We start from the raw sequence: 21,693 nt of genomic DNA, 5'->3' as shown, positions 1-21,693 counted from the left end.
TTCACGACACTTTAAGTACCTGCGTTCCGGGGTAAATACGTGCATTTGTTAATTACTAAGAAATTACTTCTCTCCACTCAACCTTAATGTGTAGTTCAGACAGTTGAAAGTGGCAAGTTTTCTTTGCCTTTTAACAGTTTAGGGCGGGTTCACACTGCTCCTTGTTTTGGCCTAACGTTTATATTCTGTGGAACGTTCTAGAAATTGTAGACGTGTTTTGTTTTTCTTTTTCGTTGTTTCATAAATTTTGCGTATGTAATTAAAGGAGATTGGTTTTATTTATCTTAGGGCTGATTTTTTATAATTTTATTGGTTAAATTATTTTTAATTATTGACGGTTCTTCCATACGAAAGAAGAGTGTCGTCAATTTCATTCTACAAAAAAAGTATCGGTTGATTGAAAAATCGACCCTAAATTGATTAAAATATAACAATATATAAAAGTAATTTTCACCACTACAGATAACAAATTCTATCTACTATAGTGGTGATAATTACTTTTTGTAAAGTATTATATTATAGCGGTTATTTATTCGTCGATAAATTCAAGTAGGTACCAAATTATTTTGATTTTATCCGTTCATTCATTACATAATACATCGTTTACTTTTTCCTGAAAATCGTTAATGAACCACACTCGTATGACACATTCTATACAAACATCTGCAGCTAACTTAATGCCCATCGCTTGGACACGTTCATTGCTCGCTAACTTGCTCATAACTTCACTTCGGACGTACACCGTTAGTTGGAATTACTTTGTTAACAACAAGCCGGGTAACCGCCACTTTAGTTGCCCTAACTTTTAGCCTTATTCCGAACTGGTCTTGTTCCTACCTATTAAGTGCACATACGCTGGTTTTCACATAACTTTCGTATAGGGAAATTTGTGTTAGTGTTTAGAAGATTGTTACTTGTAACACTAGTTTTATTGTAGAACATAAGTTCGTGTCTTTATGTTTGCAGAAGTGGTATAAGTGAAATGTATTTTGGACTCAATTTTCACTACGTATGTAATGAGAGTCGGTGTAATATGTAGTCACTTATGAGTTCCACGAACACAAAGTCTCAGAGTGTTTTCTTTATGACTTTGTTAGTTAACCTATTTTCGAACTTACTGAAAAACTCAATAACTATTACATTTATTACTTAGCCTACGAGGAAAATAATATAATTTACTTATTGTATAAAAACATTATCATATTTCTAAGATCACGAAAAAGCTACTCACTTTTTGATTCCGCCGTAATAACATCTAGAGACTACTATCAATCTGAATAATATGTCAGCGAGGTACCTTTTATCTTTCAAAAAACATAAATTAATGTCGCGTAAAGTCTCTCTAAAAATACGGCTCATGAATAAATTCATACCTAATATCCTTTTTTAATAACAAACTCGTTATTTTTATGCTAATTTAGCACTGAGAGTCCCGTGTAATTTGTAGGAGCTGGGTAAAAAGTCAAGGTTCATACGCTACACGTGCTTATGTGTGCGTAATGTGATGTGTAATAGTGTTTCTTACATTAATACGGTAAACCTGAAGGAATAACTTCGTGTACAATATTCCGTACTCGTATGTTTAACAAGATCAAATATTTTAATTAGGAAAAATGTTGATTTAGATTGTATGTGGGGTTCTATTTCAATTAAGGACTACTTATATACACACAAAAAATACATTTAAATATAGAACACTTTCCTTATAAGAGAATCTTTCTTCGATTTGAGTCAATATTTTTTTTAGAAACATATTGAAATTAGATAACTTAAAGGATTTCTGATACTGCCTGGAAAACACAAATCCAACTTCATTCATTGCCGTCAAAATCACAGCGCTCAAGCAAAACGGGGATAGACTTCAACAAAAACAGATTATGAAATAAATAACAAAGCAAAATAAACACATAAATGTTCATCATCAAAACATAGTACCCAGTTAAGATCAAGGCGCAAATAACTTTCATGTCAGATTTCATTTCGTATGCAAACAAAATTAACAGTTCAAAAGGCTCTCATTTACCAGTGGGTCACCGCGAACCCTCGGCTCATTTTTTATGTAGATTGCGTCGAAGAAAAGTTTTACAATATCAGTCTGTGACGGGAGAGCCCTGTACTCTCTAGGGATGCTCGCTGTATTAAATTCGGCTGTATTCTTCTGTCTTCCATTCGAATACTTTACAAGATGCTTGAACGGCGTGAAATCCTTCTGAGGGGACGTTAAGCCGTGGTCACACTTTGGTGCGCGGATTCTGCGAACATTATTCTAATGCAAGCGTTAAGTGAAGCATTTAACGATATCTGCATAGTAGTGGTGAATTGGTTACGAACAGAAAGCAATGTTTTTTTAAGTAGGTATATTTCCAATAGGGTAGATGACAAATTTTTTATTTGATGTTCGCTTTGTAAATTATTTTAAAATATTAGACAAGTATTTTTTATTTTCTTACGGAAACAAATACTTTCGAAGATATATTGATTTGATATTGCGTGACGTCACTTCTAGGTACGTTTTATAAGTAGAACGACGTATTTGCTTCCACTTCTAAATATTATTCCTTTTATCTAAATATTTTTTCTCACACGCTAAAATAAGAAAATACATAACTTATTTTTTTCATTACCTATAAAACGACGGACTAAAAAGATTTTTAAACATAGCTGGTGTCAGAAAGGATCATGATGAGATCATGAGTAGAAAATATTGTATGAAAATTTGTAGAAAAATATGAGTAGCAATTACACGTATCTATAGTTTCTTACAAGTCTCTATAATTATATCTTCACGCCATTCTAATAGTCAACACCACAAATGACGATACTAAAACCAGAGTAATCTAGGGCACAAAAATATGTTTCTGAGAAAATTGAGGAAATGCGTTAAGCGTTATTGTTGGAAACGTATGAGCTGTATATTCAATTTTTTCAATTTAATATACTTAGATCACTCTGGTTTTAGCGTCGTCAAATAAGGTCACTCATGTGTAGTTAAAGAGAAAACGTGTAGCAGATAGTCAATGCGTTCATTTAACACAGGAACAAATCTGTTACGCACTACGTATCACGGATCGTCGCGTACTGAAATGCGTACACGGCTTTACAACGATACTCGAAACATTTCAAAGTGTTTGCTTTTTATAAAGTAGGTACTATTTACATAATGGGTAGCGAGTGGGTTACCAATTTACGGTTGTATAGAAGAGAGTAGATAAGAGCTGAGATAATTTGTTTTACGCAATGTAACGAGATAGGCCCACCCTTGTAGATTAGATTTGAAGCTGTCTCATGCAAATGTACACAATCTATGTAATAATTTGCGTTTGTCTGTACTTATGTATTATGTTAATGTAGTCTACAAGAATATTTAGTCTGACTACAGTTACATTTGTTAACTAACCTCGTTAGTTATCCACGAAAAAAGTCTTAATTCAAAGAATAACCATTTTTTGAGCAATAAAAAATGAGTCTGCCGTATCGGAACACAAACCCAGCCAAAATGGAACCATTCCAAAAAGTCTTGAAGTCGCAGCTTACAGCAACTTTACCACTACTATAGTAGTATGAACATCATATTTCATTCTATATGCCGTGTAATGAGCATAATTTAAATTACATATCATAATATAGCTAATTTTACGCCAAGTCTCAGTTTCAAGCAAAATATACGGTTGGCCATTAGCTGTGAGCGGACAGTATGCATCGCATCGTACCAGGATTTTGCATTTCCATCTTATTGTTGCTCTGGCCTCGTTTGGATGCAAATATTTTATAGTTCAAGCCCGAGCGAGCCGTCCCGCATTTTAGTTTCTTTCGCTTCCTGTAATTTGCTTTCGCGATGTTTTTTCTCCTTTTCATCTCGCTTATTCCAATTTAAAATGGAACGTGCATAAAAACCTCTGATATTATTCGACGTATTTTACGAATACCGGACAATAGCATTTATGGTTAATGTAGTAAAACTCATATTCGTGCAACGGGATGTCCGCGATGCTATTCTTGCGAAGCATGCCAGCGAATAACCACGCAACTGTCATTTTAATTATTCATTTGTAATTCTCAGTTAGGAAATATAGAAGCGTTAAAATGTTCGTGCTTAAAAATGGATGCGGTCTGTTAGCGGGACATGCATTATGCACACTGATGTAGAAAACGCAATATCCACTGACCTAGATAATTTTTGGTGACCATTATTTTTGTTAAAATTGCTACAATTCCGGTTATCTTTCCCGCATAGCAGATTTAATGGTTGTACCAGTCAATACAATGCTGTGATCATGGCATGTTTTATTAGCCTGCAACAATGTTATGTTTCGAATAGTTTCAATAAAAAAGCAAACCAATAATTGGTATAGGTTAATGCGAAATGTCAAAGTCAACGATATTGGATATTATAGACAAACATTGCGGATCTTTTTTTGAGAAGGGAAAATCATCCAATGACTTCTTCCTGCCTTGGGCGAAGTAAGAAGAAGTGTCAGACTCTTACTGACTAAAAACCACCCCGTTCCTACTCCTGCTTTTCGAGCCGGAGCCCTGGTAACTCACTAGGTAATCCGCAGCACCGGATGAGGTTCTACAGCTATGACGTTAATACGGTTAGCCAAAATATTAAACATATTAACAATAGCAGCAAAATCTCTCAAATCTAAAAATACAACGCGTACATAAAAGTTATCTTATACGCATAATACAATATCATCCCACGTAGACAAACAGAATACAACAACCCACACGTTCACAGTTAAAATTCGTCTAATTCAAGAAGCATTTAATATTAACGTGCTAATTTAGAAAAATGGAACAGCTTATCATGTGGAACAAGTGAGAGTCGTTGCAAGTAGGTCACTAGGTGACTCTGTGGCGATAGATTAACAAACTGCCTTCTCTCATAGCCCACTGAGGTCTTTAAGCTCGACATTTGCCCACAAACTAGTTGCGAATTCGTTTGGAGTTGTACTTATCTTAAAACGATCTTGCAAGCGAAAGTAGACCATGGGAATATGGGAATTAAAAATCGAAAAACTTGCGGGATCCTCGGATTACCGCTATGTGGTTCCTAAGATTGGTTTGAAGTTTGGGATGAAGTTCGAATAGAGAATTTTGGCCGTAATATAAAAATACACAAGTAAGCGAAATAGATCTAAAAATAACGCGGAGTTCTTAATACTTGTATTGCAATAATTAAAATTATGACTTTGCTTTTCTCCGAAATTTCTTTTTCAAGAAATGCTATTTTCATTATTTTGCTTTTACTCCGTACATATAACAGCAAAAAATTAATTTTGAAAATCAATTCATAAGCTTTCGATAGAATACAAAACATAACACAGTGCTTACGCTTTACTTAGTTAAATATAAATGCGTGAAATACTAAATATGACTGACTTTAGAGCCGTAATTTCCAAGTATTACTACTAGTATAAAATAAAATGACCTATGAAGACTTTTATATCGATACTAAATGCGTGGAACATAATATTATAGTGGCCGATACCACAACGCCTTTTTTAAGGGGGAAAATTATCCAATGACGTCTCCCGCCTTGGGCGAGGCGAGCGGGAGTGTCAGACTCTTACTACGACTGACTAAAACCACCCCGTTCCTTCTCCTGCTTTTCAAGCCGGAGCCTGGGTAAGACCGCTAGATAGTTCGCAGCTCCGGAAGTAACACAACGCCAAAGCAAAGTTTTTTAGGTGTCTCCTTTTCATTTCACTATACAAACAAAATAATAAGGAAAACATCGACTAATGATAATAATTTTGATCCAATTTTCTTTGGATGAACGTAACTAATTTAGAGATTAAGTTACTCAAAACATAATTTGCTAAATTATGATATTACCTTGGTTTCTTAATGAAAATCTTTCTTACGTAAATAAGGAAAATAATGTCAAGGATATGGGACTGAGAATGTAGGAAGATTTTGGTCAGATTAGAGTGAAGGTCAAGTTTGTAATAAATAGAGAAATCAAAATGATTTTCTTCACCAAACTCACAAACCAGTTTAAATGATAATCATTTCTCTACAGACGTTTACTGATCATAAAATATTATCGGGAGTTTGAAATAAACAAGTGATTAATTACCTACATACATAACCTCCCGCCTGTCACCCATGGGGGAAGGCAGAGACAATTGAACGCCAATTGCTACAAATCTTACATTCTTCTTTCACTTCATCAACAGTCATCAGTCTTTTCATGCATGCTCCTCGGGTACTTTAAATTTGGCCCTTCTTTAATATATCACCAAAGTAATAAGTAAATAATGATTTAGTTCTAAACAGTTTAAATAAACTGATTGCTCATAATAGTTTTATTACTAGTACCTTTTAGTTAAGAGTTAAAGCCATAATCGGTAGCTATGGAGAAAGCTACCGCCTGAAAGTGTTAATGGAATCGATCCGAATTAAACCTTCTTTATTAAAAATGAAAGGTATGTTGAGTAACCCACAAATCTATCGTTCTCTATTAAAAAATTACACAACCAGAGAAACAAGAATAACTTAATTTGAAAACACCATAATTACGTTTTCATTTCTTTAACGGTGTGACTGTTGAATGTCACGGAAAAGCGTGACGCGCCGCCTCGCCGCCGTCCGACGCGACGTCGCTTCTGACACAAATTAAGAATTTTCTCTCATTCCGATATTTGTTATGACACGGTGACAATGTCCAAAAAATACGCGACACAAATAATAAATTACAATAACTTTTTAACATAAATGTAGCAATATTATGTTTGTTTAGTCAAAGCATTTATAACAACTGTTTTCAATATTGTTTACATTTTGATTGCTCGCTTTACTATCATTTTGCGATTTTATTTTACACTCATAATTTATTTAAGTTTTCATATCAAACTGCTATTTTACTTACTCTGTTGACATTCCTAAAATACATCAAGAGGCAGACATTTACTTAAACACTTATCCACTTTGAGAAATTTGCGATCATTTATCGTAAAGTTTAGTGTCTAATAATAGTCTCTTCGACTATTACCTACATAGGTAGGGACTATAATAATAACTCAACTATTCTTAGAAATATTTCCAGAACCATTACAGTTCGAAAACTTTGTTTGAACGACACGCGTGTCGGGACCGACCCACTAAAATAATTTCTTTGTAAAAGCTGCCAAAAGTTACAAACACCTGTCGGGGGCGACATTAGCATCGCATTACATTCGCATAAATGTTACACATTAACTCGTTTGTACCCTTTATGATGTGCACATTTACCCACACACCTAAATTAGACGAAATTTTAGCTCCCTCGTGGCAGTTATGACCCTTTTATTTCGCCACTTTAGCAAGAAGTTGATAAAAATCTATCGTGTGGGCTCGTTGACAAGCCGCCAGGCTGGAGGCGCGCCAGGCATACCACGATGCAGTTTTTTATACACGCACAGAATTCCTAGGCAAAGTATACTTCGTTTTAATTTACCCATTTTGGCACGTCCCGGCGGAACTGCGGATCATTTGTATTAGGAATACGGATAATATGATCCGAGAGGCGACGACTAAATTACTCGACGCCCCTCGAGAGTTAGTCGTTTGCGTTATTATGAGCCTCCGTGAAAGCCTTTAGTTCCCTCTGTAAACATAAAGCTACGGGTGTATTTCGGAAAAATAATTATACAGTATGAATAAATTATCTTTATCGTCGATTCCTGTAAAATAATTATGTGCGATACGTGTTTTGACTTTTATTTTTACTCGGAATCGCTTTGTGATAATCAGTTTTATATTTACATTTATCCGTATAAAGATATCTGCAGTGATTGATTTCGATGTTTTTTAAATTGGTAAATATCTACCTGTAAGCTCTGAAGCAGAATTAATTATTTCTCAAATTAAAAAACGTTTAAAGTTAAACGATTTCATATTTTATTTTATTTATGATTGAATTTAATCAACTTCTTAGACATGGTAATTTCGAATTCAACGAAATCATTTGTAAAGTAATATATTCAGATATTTTCACGAAAAAAGAAGTGAAACAAAAATAAATTATTTCATAATTTACTTGTAAAATTATAATATTCAACTGAAATAGTTATGTGACAGCTTAATTATGAAACTGTAAATAAATTCAAAGAATGACAACCACGTTCGATTTCAATGTTAAAACATCAAAAATAATGTCAAACAATTTTGTTATTCTTTTGTTTCTTAAATAATACAATACATTGACATAAGGGTGCTTCTCCACAAGTGGTGTGTATGTAGCTATGCTGCGAAAATGTAATAGCTGCTAAGCCGTGAAAATATGTGACCGTTTCCACTGATACTAAGCTATGTACCTGTGCGAGTAAGATGTGTAACTACTGAAGATACTCTGTTCTGTATATAGCTACATCACTCTCGATCATCTATAGCGCACATCCATGGCACGCATCCATAGCACACATCCAAAGCATTTTCACCAGTTATAAGCTATTTGTACCAATGAATATGATTGGTGGAAGCCAAACGCATCTACAGCTACGTAGCATAGCACATCTCTGGTGGAAAAGCACCCTAAATATGTGAAAAATTTTCAATGTTGATCCTTAATTAAGTAGTTTTCATGACAACTTTGTGTCATTCCTATTCATGTGTTATTTTAAGACATGTTTTAAGACCGAACGAAATATAATTCATGAAATCAGATTGTTACCAAATTAGATTTATCTTTGTTTCATATCTACAATGCAGTTCATATAAAATAGTCATTATGAACTAATTACTCAGTTATATAGTTGTATGACTCATGCAATGTGCAAAATATTCCAGTTTGCGTGCATAAAAAAGGTGTTTGCTTGTGTCCTCGTATGCGGTTCCCTCTTGGGAACAACTGTCGGTTGTCATGGCGCCAATATGGTTGGTTCTGATAAAAAAACGAATTAAAAGAAATTATACTGACTCGATGGTGTTTTAACTACAAGTGGGAAAGGAAAAAGGGAAAATGCTCTATTAGTTAGATTGGGAAATTATTTTTGTTTTTGTTTTAATAGCTTCTAAAGTTAAGTTCAATGTTTTATAAAAATAGCAGAAAATTAATTAATTGTCTGGTGATTTCTGTTATAGATTCCGTCGCATGGTCGCGCATGTTGTTTTTTTTTTTTAGGGGGGAAATCATCCAGTGTCTTCTCCGGCCTTAGGCGAGGCGAGAGGGAGTGTCAGACTCTTACTGACTAAAAACTACCCCGTTTCTACTCCTACTTTTCGAGCCGGAGCCCCGGTAAACCCGCTAGGTAGTGCGCAGCTCCGTATCAGGCATCAGCCTGATGCCTGATACGGAGACGCGCACTGGGGCCCAGTAGGGCTGATGCCCTACTGGGCCCCATCTGTGGTGGTCTGATGGCTCTTTGAGGCGCGCGCGGAACGCGACGCGCCGTACGCACGGGTCTGGTTCTAGTCGGGTGACGAGTTACCCTTGCTCGCCGTCCGCAGACCCACAATAATTTCACATGCCTGGCGATATAGTTATACAACAATACTATATAATACTAATATGCATTACTGACTGGCTGCTTACATGCTGCCGGTCTACCGACGTGCATATTAGACTCTGAGGAGGATTTTTTTTTTGCGCTTTAAGTTAGTTTTTATTTATTTTTAATTTCCTTCATATTAATATTATTTAGCATAACTTTAAACCACCTTTTTTGCACCATTTACTTCACACAGAACATTCTAGAATATATTTTTTTCAATAATTCATACCGTTCTTTGAACAAACATGGATGTTTATTCGAGAACATTCAGTACGTACTGTGGAAGGCGCATCCGTATACTCCGTACACAAGGGACCGTTTCCTTATTCCAGCGGCCGACAAACTGTAGAGCGAAATGTACACTTAATTTGATTCTGTAATGTATAGGCCGTTTAGAAGATTTCTTGGCAGAATAACGTGTAGTTACCAGATTAAACAATGAATGTTGAGGTATTTGTAGGTTTTGGTTTGGTAAAGTATTTGTTTGTTAAAGGTTTAGTTAGGTACGTATTGAGGTTTTAGAATAAATTTGAGGTTTGGATATAAGATAAATTTTGATATTTTTGTACTATGAACTTTAATAGTAGTAACTTAGTTATTACTAAAAAAGGATTGAAGGTTGTTCATCATCATAATCGTCACCAAGATGCGTATAACTCCAATTTACGGAACTACGGGCCTCCTGTTCTAAAAATTTATTTTAGAATATCTCTGTTTAGAGTGGAAGAGCGGAGTAACACCACGACCTTACAGAAAACTGACGTGAAACAACGCTTGCGTTGAGCTGAGTGAGGTTACCGGAGGCTCAAGTACCTCCCTTCTTTATCTTCCCAATTCTCAAAAACCCTTAAATTCCTATCCGCAACACCTCCGGTGTTTTGGCTGTCCAAGGGCGGCAGCGATTGCTTACCATCAGATGACCCGTCTGTTCGTTTACCGGTTAATACCATAGAATAATACCTATGTCCCTCCACTTAGTGTCAAATCGGAGCAAAAGAAATACCTAGTGCTTAAATCAAACATAAAACTCAGCTTAGCAGAAAATTACGTCAAAATATTTCATTTATTCCACAAATTTTGATTAAAATGAACTAAATATTAATACTAAGTACGTTCTTTCGGAACACGCTAACATTATTTCGTTGAATTACTATAATTATACTAATTGAACTATATCTTTATATATGTATAATAGATACCTATATATTGTAATCGAGTGTGGTGTTATTATTAGGTATGTGGTTTTAGGAAATAATTATTTTAGGTTCTAATGTAGCATGACAAAATAGCGTGTTATTTTAATAATAGCCTGTGTTGTGTTTAGTATGCCATTAGTAATGTTTGTATTTAGTTCTAATATTATTTTATGATATTTACTGCCTGGTCGATGTGTAAATACAACTGCAAGACAAGAGCAAAAAGTGGACGTGAACAGTTCAATTCTTGGTTCCAATACAATCCTCTAATTCTCGGCCCGAAAAGGAATATTTTCTGCACCTCTACTTACTCTTCAGTACATTATGACGATGTGTTATGACGCTGTTTGTCACATTTTTATTAGTTTTAATCATTCTGACAATGACCATCCACTATTGAACAAGGACTTAACAATCTATAAATGATTTTAGATCCCAATAAAAGTCATAATACTGTAATTTTCCCTACATTATGAGTGTACTTATACATAAACACAAATATTTCAACTAATTCTACGTACACGAAGCACACTTAAAACACTCACGGATAAGCTTATTAAACGAGCTTACCAGTACACAGTATGGTGAAACACCGATATGCGCTAACTGCATTATAAAGCGAATAAGCTGCAAATAGTACTTCTGTGCACATTATGAGGGTAACGTTTTCAATAATAAAACAACTGGAGAAACAATATTGACACCGTGATATAATGGCATAGTAGAATAATATGTTTTTCATCATGGCTATTCTTCCTGCAAATGTGGTAAGAACAGGCCAGAACCAATTACCAATTTTTAACATTAATCGAACCAGAAACTACGTACACGTAACCAGAAATAAGATACGAGTTTGGCAATGATTATGTGGGAATCGAATTCGCGGAAAAATATTTATTTATTTACTAGCTTCTGCTAGCGACAAAGTCAGCTCATACTTTTTCTGTATACTAAATTCCATCAACATCCGTTTTGTAGTTTCAGCGTGATTGACGGACAAACATTCAAACAAATAAACTTTCACATTTATACTATTAGTGTGATACAGAAAAACCAATAGCTACACAACAAACAAATAGTGGCAAAACAACATCAGAAAGCTAATCTTTATATATATAATTCTTCTGTACGTGTGTATGTCACTGAACTCCTCTTAAACGACTAGACGGATTTTGATGAAACTTTTTGTGTGTGTTCAAGAGGATCTGAGAATGGTTTAGATTCACAATTTTGTCCGCTGGACAATGTTTTTTTAATTAATTTTTAATTTATTAGTAGTTGTTGATTTTGGAATGTTTTACATCGGATCCGACGGACGGCGCTACCATCGCAGTGTCAAATATTAATGACGTTAGATATTGTCATAACATTTGAATAATAATTTTCATCAAAAAGGTCCAGAATGTTTTAGCTTATTAAAAAAAGAATAAAATTTTCAAATTAACGTGTAGACAGGACAACGTCTGTCGGGTCCGCTAGTCTACTATATAAAAATAAGTCGAGTTTTCCTTCCTGACGCTATAACTCCAGAACGCACGAACCGATTTCCACGGTTTTGCATTCGTTGGAAAGGTCTTGGGCTCCGTGAGGTTTATAGCAAAGACAATTCAGGAAAAAATTAAGAGAAAAGCAGGAGAACAGGGAAAATCATTAATGGCGAAACGGAGTTCGCCGGGTATTCTAGTTTATTATACAACAGCTAATCATCTGTCCACTGTACCTACCGTGCAATCATCAGCCATTATGTTCAAAAATGACTTCAAACCATTCTATAATCAGAAATTAATCCCGAACACTCGGCTCAATGTCACAAATGACAATGAATACATCGGGTCATCATAAATAGCACAGGGTTGAACTAACGGCTCGAAGGGATTACTAACTACGGCTAGTAATTACAATCCGGTTTAACTAAGCTGCAATTGATTTCGGAGGCTCCTGCCTACAAATCAGGATGTTTCATGCATTTGATTTTGGTTTGATGTGCTACTGTATTGGAATTTAGTCGTGATTTTAGTCTTATCGAGTAAAATGTTGGTTATAGGTGGCAAACTACGACCATCATTTACTGTTTGAATGCCTCGTAGAGAGAGAGAGAGAGTTGTCCATATTTGAATATGAAGTATTGGCATATTAAGTCAGTATATGTAGAATGCAGTACATGCACATTTTTGAACATTTTCATAAATCGAAGTAGTAGTGTAGAATAGTGGCAGAAATATAACAATTGGCTTACCAAAACTTAGAACTTTATTTATGGGCTAGAGACTTATTTCCCATCAACAAAACCCGCCTCGTTAATCCACACATCACTTTAATTCTATTTCCTTAACGCCCGATAAGTTAAACATACAACAAAAACCGAGCTATTCACTCCAGTGCCCGTGAGAATATTTCGTTGGTGCGAACAAAACTGGGGAGTCGACTAACTTTGTTAACTCGGACATAATATCCGCGATGGAGGAACAATGAGAAAGCAAACTTCACGTGGATGCCGATAATATTCTATCTCACTACGTAAATCATTTTTGTGAGAGCTCTATTCTGTAAGCATATTCTATTCTTATTTTTCCTCGTCTAAACTGAGTATAATCGACCAGTTTTGAGCCAGATCGGGTGTCATAATTATTGTAAGCGTTTTTTTTAAGAGGTGAAATCATCCAATGTCTTTTCTCTACCCTGGGTTAGGTTAGATGGAATTTTCCTGACTAAAACCGAAAAAAGCCCAGTAATACTTTGCCCGATCCGGGAATCGAACCCTACAGTCGCAATTGCGACCACTCGACCAACGAGGCAGTCTTAGAAAGTACGTACGAACAATGCGTGATGCATATTTAACTCTTCTTTATATATCTTTTGTTTTGTAACATACTATTATAAATTCAGCATAAGACAAAGTCAGACAACGCACATTTGTATCTGTCGATTTCTGATTCATAACTTATAGACCGTCACCTCAAGAATTCGCCTCACTTCTCTTGTCTTGGCAAGAATATTCGAATAATTTTAGAATTGTCATCGAAATAGATTCGAGATATTATTGTAACTTACGGTGAACAATTGACAATGGTTTTGTTAGTTGCCAATGGTAGGTGTTTGTTAACGTTTTCCAAGTAAATTCTTGTTATGGAAAATTTTACTGTTCGTTTTGAACACAGAATTGTTTTGCAGAATATTTTATTCAGTACAGCTTACAACAACAACAGCCCGTTTCTGATTACTGCCTCTCTATATTCGGGCTCAGGTTTATCAGAGAACGCTGTGGTTGGGCCTCTGGATAAATACGTAGTCCTTCAATCTTGAATAGGCCTTTACTAAATCTACTAGAAGATACAACCACACAGCTTCATTAATACAATTGCACACTGAACATTAATCCCAACTGTACGCTACTAATCACCTTATAATACTTCAACAACACCAATCATCATCAATTGATTCAATCCCAACATTGAAATGCAACACGAGTATCTGAATGAATTCTCTCGATCCCTATACTTGGTAGCTATAGATTGCATATCTATGCCTTTCTCTTTAGGGAATACGACGTGATAATTGGACGGTGCGGATTAATATCGCTTGGGACGTGTTCAACGATATCGCACGTGGTATATAGCACGCTTATGAATCGTTTATTATAATGTAAACTAGCCGGCCATGGCCTGATCGTTGTAGTGCTTTGAAATCAATAACTGTTTTGTTCACTTGTATAAAAAGTATAGAAAAAGCATGGTTTTTTTTTACATTTGCTTTTTAAGCTATTTTAGTATAGGTGGTACCATATTCACCATAGAATTAAATCAAAGTTTAATTGTTTTTCAGTCGGTGTAACTATTTTATTTTCTTAGTCAATCTATCAATTTAGCTGTTATATCTTCTGTTCTGTTCTGTTTTGATGAATCTAATCTATTTAGCTGTTGTGATAAATCCGTCAGATATAAATTCAGTTCAGATACGTTTAGCATATTATGATAGTCTTATAATACATAGAGATTAAAGATTTTGACCATTAGTCCATCAATTTCTATTGTATCTAGAAAAAATATCTACTCCACACTATCAACTCAGTTTGCAAAGTTTTCACGCTACTGGTTTCAATCCTAAGTAGCACCTTTAACGATCTAGCTCGCATTCTCTGAGCTCCATACCAATGAGGTATTAAACCCAAAGCCATCGTGCTTAGAACTTTAGTACGGGTACGTATCATGAATACATTGCCTTTTTATTTTACAATAAAAAATGAATCTACATTTAAATTACTTTGATTTAAAAACAAATAAAGATGGAGTATTTTCAAATGATTGCGCAGTTTAATGTTGCCTTTGTTGTGTCGTTTTTTCCATGAGACTGCCCACCCTCTCTCGATTCTTTGTAGATCCGACTTTCGAGACATATTTAAGCTATTGCCAAATCGATTTAAGTTGCTGTTTAATTTTTTTTTTTGGAAACTGGCAGAGATTTGTTGTCGTCGACGAAATTGTTAAATTCGCATCAAAGACTTAGTTAAAAACGAATCTTGTCACATAGTTCACTTAGGTTAGGTTAAAACTGTTCATTTACGAAAACATCAATTGATATGTAAAGACGCCAATATCTACAATAATTTAAAGTTCCAAATAATCTACGCTATGTTATTTTTTTCAAAATACTCCAGCTTCTTGAAAGCAAATACTCAATTCAATTAAAATACCCTTTATTATTCTAAGGAATGAATAATATTTTATTCGAAGAAAACGTGCAGTACTTATATTAATTGGTGACTAATGTACCTTTGTAAAGCTTGATCACCTTTCAGAAACAGACATCTAGACCGGCGTTAAACAATTGAAACTATTAAAATAAAGTATGAGACTAATAATGGTCCTTGATAGACAGAAGATGAATAGGAATCGTACAATGTGATTTGAATCTTATCACGTTTAATTAGTAATGAAATTATTTTGCTCTCTTACTTTAAAGATTCTTATTTCATTTGGCTACTTTCAATAACCTATTTGTACGTATATTTACCTACTAGAGTTGAATTTGGAAACTTTTTGTTTAGTGCTAATGTAAAAATGTTATTTCAATTACCTAAAACTACCGATGGATAAGGATTTGGGATAAAACGTTGGTCAAGTTCGTTCGCAACTACAACGCAACGTCAACGTGGTTGCTTCGTCACTAAAAGATCAATACATAACGCAAAAACAACCTTAAATAACAAATACATAAGATTCTCATTAGATATTTATAAACAAATTCATGAACGCTAAAACCCTAGAGGGGCTGTTCTAGAAGCACTTATTTATACATGAAATGGTTAAATTACAAACGAATTTACATAGCTATGAACAAGTTGGAACGTTTGTTAACAGGTTAGTTAACTGTCCCAAGAGTTATTCAGTTGTTTCAGTGCTGAAGCTGTTCTGTTTACTCTTTCTGGGTTAGTGGTGCTTTAAAATGGCATTACGGGTTGGTAGTTTTGTCACTAGTAGTTTTCCATGCGTTATTATATTATGTTTTAGTCTTTGGAATAGGTACGTTGCTAGGGAGATTTCGTGGTGTGATTTTAGTTTGTCTAAAAAATTTTGGAATATATCGTTTAGTTGTTTTTATTTGACTTAATGAGTTTCGACAAACTCATGAACAACATATTTCGACAAAATAATGGACAATTGTAGTAGAATTACTAAACTGTTTATTTTTAAATTTTTATTATAACTTTCGTGAGACATTGAACATTATATATTATATTATCCGCTTACTCACGTAACTACATTGTGTCTCGCGTGGATCCGTATTTTGGCACATGACGGGTTAAAATATCGACAGCATCGTGAACCGATTTCCACACAACATTTTAGTACAGGAACGACAACTACTGAAATACTTTATTTCGTTCTATAAATACATTACATACATACAATTTAATCTAGTTAGTTTTACATGAATCTAATACTTACCTCATTAGCTCTTATATATTTGGTGGCTTTAAATGGGATCGAAGTTCAACCGTTGCTATTGGAACATTCTTGAATAATTATGAGTTGAAAGAAAAACACAGGCCATACAATTTGTATCATAACTTTATTTACGTATCCCAGTTAAAATTTACATTAATACAATAATAAAAATTATAAAAAAATTAAACCAAAAAACAACAATTATGTGTCACTGTACATTAATATTTTAAAAGATGATGTAGTGCAAAGAATTGACGTTACCTTAAGTGAAAAACACAGCCATAGATTAACGCCTATTTATTTAAAACTATTAATTTTATTTTTTTAGTATAACTAATTTATACAACTCATTGAAAACGTTAATTAATTATGTTTAATTAGTACGACTTTCTCGTGTAACTACTACTAGACGTGGTAACTCGACTGGTTTCAAGCCACGCAAGGGGCTCATAGTCATGAGCAGTGACGCCCAAGTAACGAGTTACCTTGTCAAACAGTTATAGTAAGTTAGTCGTACTACATAATTGATTTCGCATATTTTCTTGCAATTATCAAATTTTATACAGAAATTATGAGTCATTCAGACATAAATAAATAAAAATGGGCTTTTAGGAAATTGTATTCGTCTTGTATTGTTTTATTTTTTGTTTGAACCCAATTCGCGTTCCATTATACCATCTACTCCATAGAAGACAGGCATAAGGATAACCTTATGCCTATTATATAAGTATGTATGAACCCAACCGTAAGGTTCAGGCTCAATTTGATCGGTACTTACGAGTACTTCAAACCGTCTATTTTTAAACTGTGTTTTGTTTTTTTGCTATAACTTTTGTGAGCCCTTTACATAAACATGAAAGTAGGTACATAAGTGACAATATTTTCATTTTAAATAAATCTCTTTCATTTAAAAACAATACAATGTTTACAACTTATGTTTATATTACATTTAATTTATCTATGAACTTATCAACAAATTCATTTTATACACTTTTTTGATGATTTTCACTAACGTTTCAGAAACGTACAAAAAATAATTATATATTCTTCCGCGATACATCATGAATGAGGTCTATGGGTATGTTATCTTTTATTTTTTAATATTTTTTTCTACAATGTTCTTAATCTAGCCTTCTTTAGCTTTATCCCTCATGATTTTTGTTGTGAAAAGCTCGCTGTTTGAATTTGTTCAGAAATGAATAGTGGAGATTTTGGTAGGTAATATTCTGTTATTTTAAATGTTAAATATCAAAATTAAAGAAGGATTTCTTGTTTCCTTTATGAAGGTTTTTTCTGAACACAAATTACTCAAAATCAAAAAGTAATTGTTGGCCAAAGAGAACCTTTTCGATGTAATTATTTTGTTGGTATTATTCATGAATCAATTATTTTTTACAATAATTATATGTTGGAACAACTTTTACAAAGTGATCGGAGATCAGTCTCATACAAAAAGCAATTAATTTAGGCTATGATCCTTTTTTATTACAAGTTACTGAAAAAAAATAACATATTTCAATGACCTTCTGAAGTGATTTGGTAAACAAAAACTGGTTTCTTATATTTTGTATACATAGTTACATTTTTTGTATGTTAATACAGGCCATTCCCGATAATATCTACACTTAACACTAATATCACCAAACAATATTTCACACCGAATCTCATAAGCTCGTTAATCTTGATATTTTAATAAACGTCCATAATACAATTGTTGCTATTAACAAGCCCGTATTGACTACATTTGTACCTGGAACAAGGAAAAATTTAATGTTAATAGATTATAATAAACGTAGTACAAATAAATACTACTTGATGCAATGACTGCATGGTTGACATGGTGGTTGGGCAACTGACTGCCGCGCAACGTGTAGCGGGTTCGATTCCCGCACGGAGCAATTCTTTGTGTGATCCACAAATTGTTGTTTCGGGTCTGGATGTCATGTGTATGTGAACTTGTATGTTTGTAAACGCACAGGAGAAAATCCTACTGTGGAGCAACGTTTAAAAAAATACTAAAGACCACAGTCTTTGAAACTTTAAACATCCTATATCAGCTACTTCAATAATAATATATACAGGTTGTCCCAAAACTCAACGATATAATTTAATCTGGTGCTAGGGCTCTGGTAAGCACAAAAATATTTCCATTTTTGTAAAAGTTACAATGAAAAAACCGACCACTCTCGTAATCAGACACCCTTCGTCACATATTCAACTGCCGTGACCACAATTTTTCAAATATTTCTGATTTTGTTTTCTGTATTGAATAGTACTTCTATTTGCTACTAAAAACTAAAAATAAAGATAGTTTTTATCGTAAACAGCAATCAAAAAAAAATTTAACAAAAAAGTGAATATTTTTTTAAATTATATTATTGAATTTTGGAACACGACGACAAGCTAGCTAAAGATTATTAAACCAATAAGTAAATTTTAATATCAGTATATTTTTTATAATGCTTCAATTTGGGGGACAATCGCGTGCACATGTACCGGGAGTTGGATTTAAAATTATTTACTTAATTGCATTATTTTCGCGTAAATGCTAAATGACCTAAATACAAAAATAATAAATTATATCGGTAATGTGCTCATCGCTTTTTCCCGCTTTAATGGGCTGTGGTGTCAGCATACTTGTCCCCACATAATGTTGGTAAAATTATTATTGAGAGTTGATTATTATATTTCCTTTTTTATGTTATATGAGTGATATCATGAAATAATTGAAAGAGCTATTAAATTAAGGTGTCATAAAATACGAGCTTATTTTATCTCAGTTAAGATATATGCGTATAATACTTAATTAGATTGAAACTTTACTTATGTTTTCAGTAAACAAAATATTTATTATTCGTATTTATCTTTAAGCTGGTTGCTAAAGATTAAGTTTTAAACAATACCAGAATACAGTGAGCAATTAAATACTGAACTTGAAAATAATGATATATAGAAAATGTTTGATTGATAAATAATTTAGTAGAAAAATAAAATAATTCAACTTACCACTAATATTAGACACATATTTAGACAGTTGAGTGCGCGAGTGTATAGTGATGATGGTGTTCGCGTCCCTGACTACAGGGGGCTCCACTAACAGTATTGACTCGCAGCGCACACGCAGCGCCCCGCTCGCAGTGGTCGGGACGCGCACGCGCATTACACGCCACGAGCGACGCAGCCCGCCCGGCTGGTGGCCCGTCACTTCAGTCTTCTGCCACGGCTCGGGCTGTCAACAACATCATTTATATAGTATTTTTACTGCAGGTTTAATTTTGAAGTTTAATTTGAATACATACGCTACGAACACGTGGGACAATAAACTCAATAACCTGTATATAAACATAATAAACCCTGTAATTGTGTCGTACGACAGTATGGTATTTGCAGGTGCATGTACTTTTAAGTTTACTATATTATTAGGTTCATTTTATTAATATATCAATTCTTAGTAATGTTTCAGAATTCCAAATCGGGTACGTGTTTTTAGTTATAAGTCCCGAACCTCAACAATACAATGAGAATAAAAACATTGAGGATCTATTGTTAAGACCATTCTTTTTTGTTTTTTACCATTCTCAAAGGTCTATTAATTTAGAGACTTTAGCTCCAATTACGAGTAACACATGGTAACGAGAGATAAGTCGCAGCTAAGTCGATTGGCTCTCTAATGGATTATCCAGGGCAGAGGACAGAGGCATTATTAAACTAATGTAATAATACCCCACTGCAATCTATTTGGCTACCAACTACTATACGCCAAATAATTTAATAGAAGCGATGGATGCACGAAATTTAATTTACTTGTGGGAAATATGCAATTTGTTTACTCACAAAATTTATGTTTACATTATAATGTTATTTTACGTTAATTACATGTTAATCTATAAATCGTAGTGTGTATTTACCTATTATTGTTTGTTCGGTTAGGTTGGTGTTATTGAATTTAATTTATATAATTCCCAAAATTATATTTTACTAGTCAATTATACACTGAGTTATTAGCACTGCAGAATGTTTTGATATTTCTTGAGCAACTTGAGAAGATCGTATTACTATACAAATAAGTCTACGTGTATCCAAAAATAGTCATTTCAATCAGCAAGACTAGTTCATTCCCCTATTAAAACAAAGGGTATGTTAACGAGGAATCCACGAGGATAATGGTAAATTCTATCTTGTCTAATACGAAGTGACTGCTGATGGGAACTGCGTCTTATTAAGCCGGGTGTGAATTCCGAGCGCAGTGCAAATGCGCCTGATGCAAATAATTATTACCATGCGAAATGCTTTCCAGTCGTTCTCAATACTGGAGTATACGTCACAGGGGTGCTAATGAGATGGTTAAGTAAAACATGGATTGTTTAAATTAAATACTACTTTAAGTAGTATAACATAAAGTGCTAAATTACTTTTTTCTATAGCTATAAAAACCATTTAAGTAAGTCTTATAACAATTTGTCGACTAAGGATAGGTCAAGGAAAGGTACATAGAAGAGATGGCAGCGACCATCAATAATTGAGGATGCAATTTACAGACAACGCTACAGTATTCTTTTCGACACTGTTGGTCTTCTAACCCCTGAACGCATAGAGGGTCGTGTTTTCTATCTATCTCTTCTATATGGCCATTCCCCTCGAATAACCATATACATACCTACATCTATTGATCTATTCAGTCTAATACTGCGACTGCCAGTATTTTGTTCAAAGAAAAGTGACATTCATTTAACCATATTCTCACAGAAAGGAATTCTGTTACACTGAATAAGAACAATTTCCGATTCTCAGTATTCGAATCATATACCTGTCACAGGAAAAGCGTATATCCAAATCCATCTTCAAATCCATGTGGCTTTTGTATAGATAGATACTTTTTACCGAAATCCGAAAATAGATTTAAATGAAAAGCTAACACCGGGCTACAATGAACATTGATTCTATAAACCGCTGTTTATTGAGACGAATAGGACAACATTTGTCAAAAATAAATGGTGACGTCATGTAGGTACAATGATTGGGTGCCTTCGAAACTCGATTTGACACGTTTTTGTTATAAATATTTTTTGAAAT

The 21,693-nt window shown here is 34.1% G+C and overlaps 1 protein-coding gene and 1 long non-coding RNA gene across 2 annotated transcripts in view; one reads left to right on the top strand and one right to left on the bottom strand.

The window, feature by feature from the left end:
- Nucleotides 1-21,693, top strand: part of LOC126912538 (uncharacterized) — a 213,882-nt gene that overhangs the window by 108,887 nt on the left and 83,302 nt on the right. The gene's annotated exons all lie outside the window — the stretch shown is intronic.
- The window catches only part of LOC118264401 (uncharacterized), a 72,498-nt gene continuing 67,530 nt past the window's right edge, over nucleotides 16,726-21,693 (bottom strand). The window contains exons 5-6 of the mRNA XM_050705067.1: nucleotides 19,627-19,849; nucleotides 16,726-18,370 (exon numbers count right to left, since the gene is read on the bottom strand). Coding sequence (XP_050561024.1) covers nucleotides 18,285-18,370; nucleotides 19,627-19,849 — 309 coding nt within the window. The 3' untranslated portion in view covers nucleotides 16,726-18,284. The remainder of the gene's footprint in view (nucleotides 18,371-19,626; nucleotides 19,850-21,693) is intronic.

The sequence above is a fragment of the Spodoptera frugiperda genome, chromosome 26 (assembly GCF_023101765.2).
Source record: "Spodoptera frugiperda isolate SF20-4 chromosome 26, AGI-APGP_CSIRO_Sfru_2.0, whole genome shotgun sequence".
NCBI classification, from domain to species: Eukaryota; Metazoa; Arthropoda; class Insecta; order Lepidoptera; family Noctuidae; genus Spodoptera; species Spodoptera frugiperda.
Note: the sequence above shows the minus strand (reverse complement) of the source record. Positions and strands in the feature narration are given on the sequence as shown.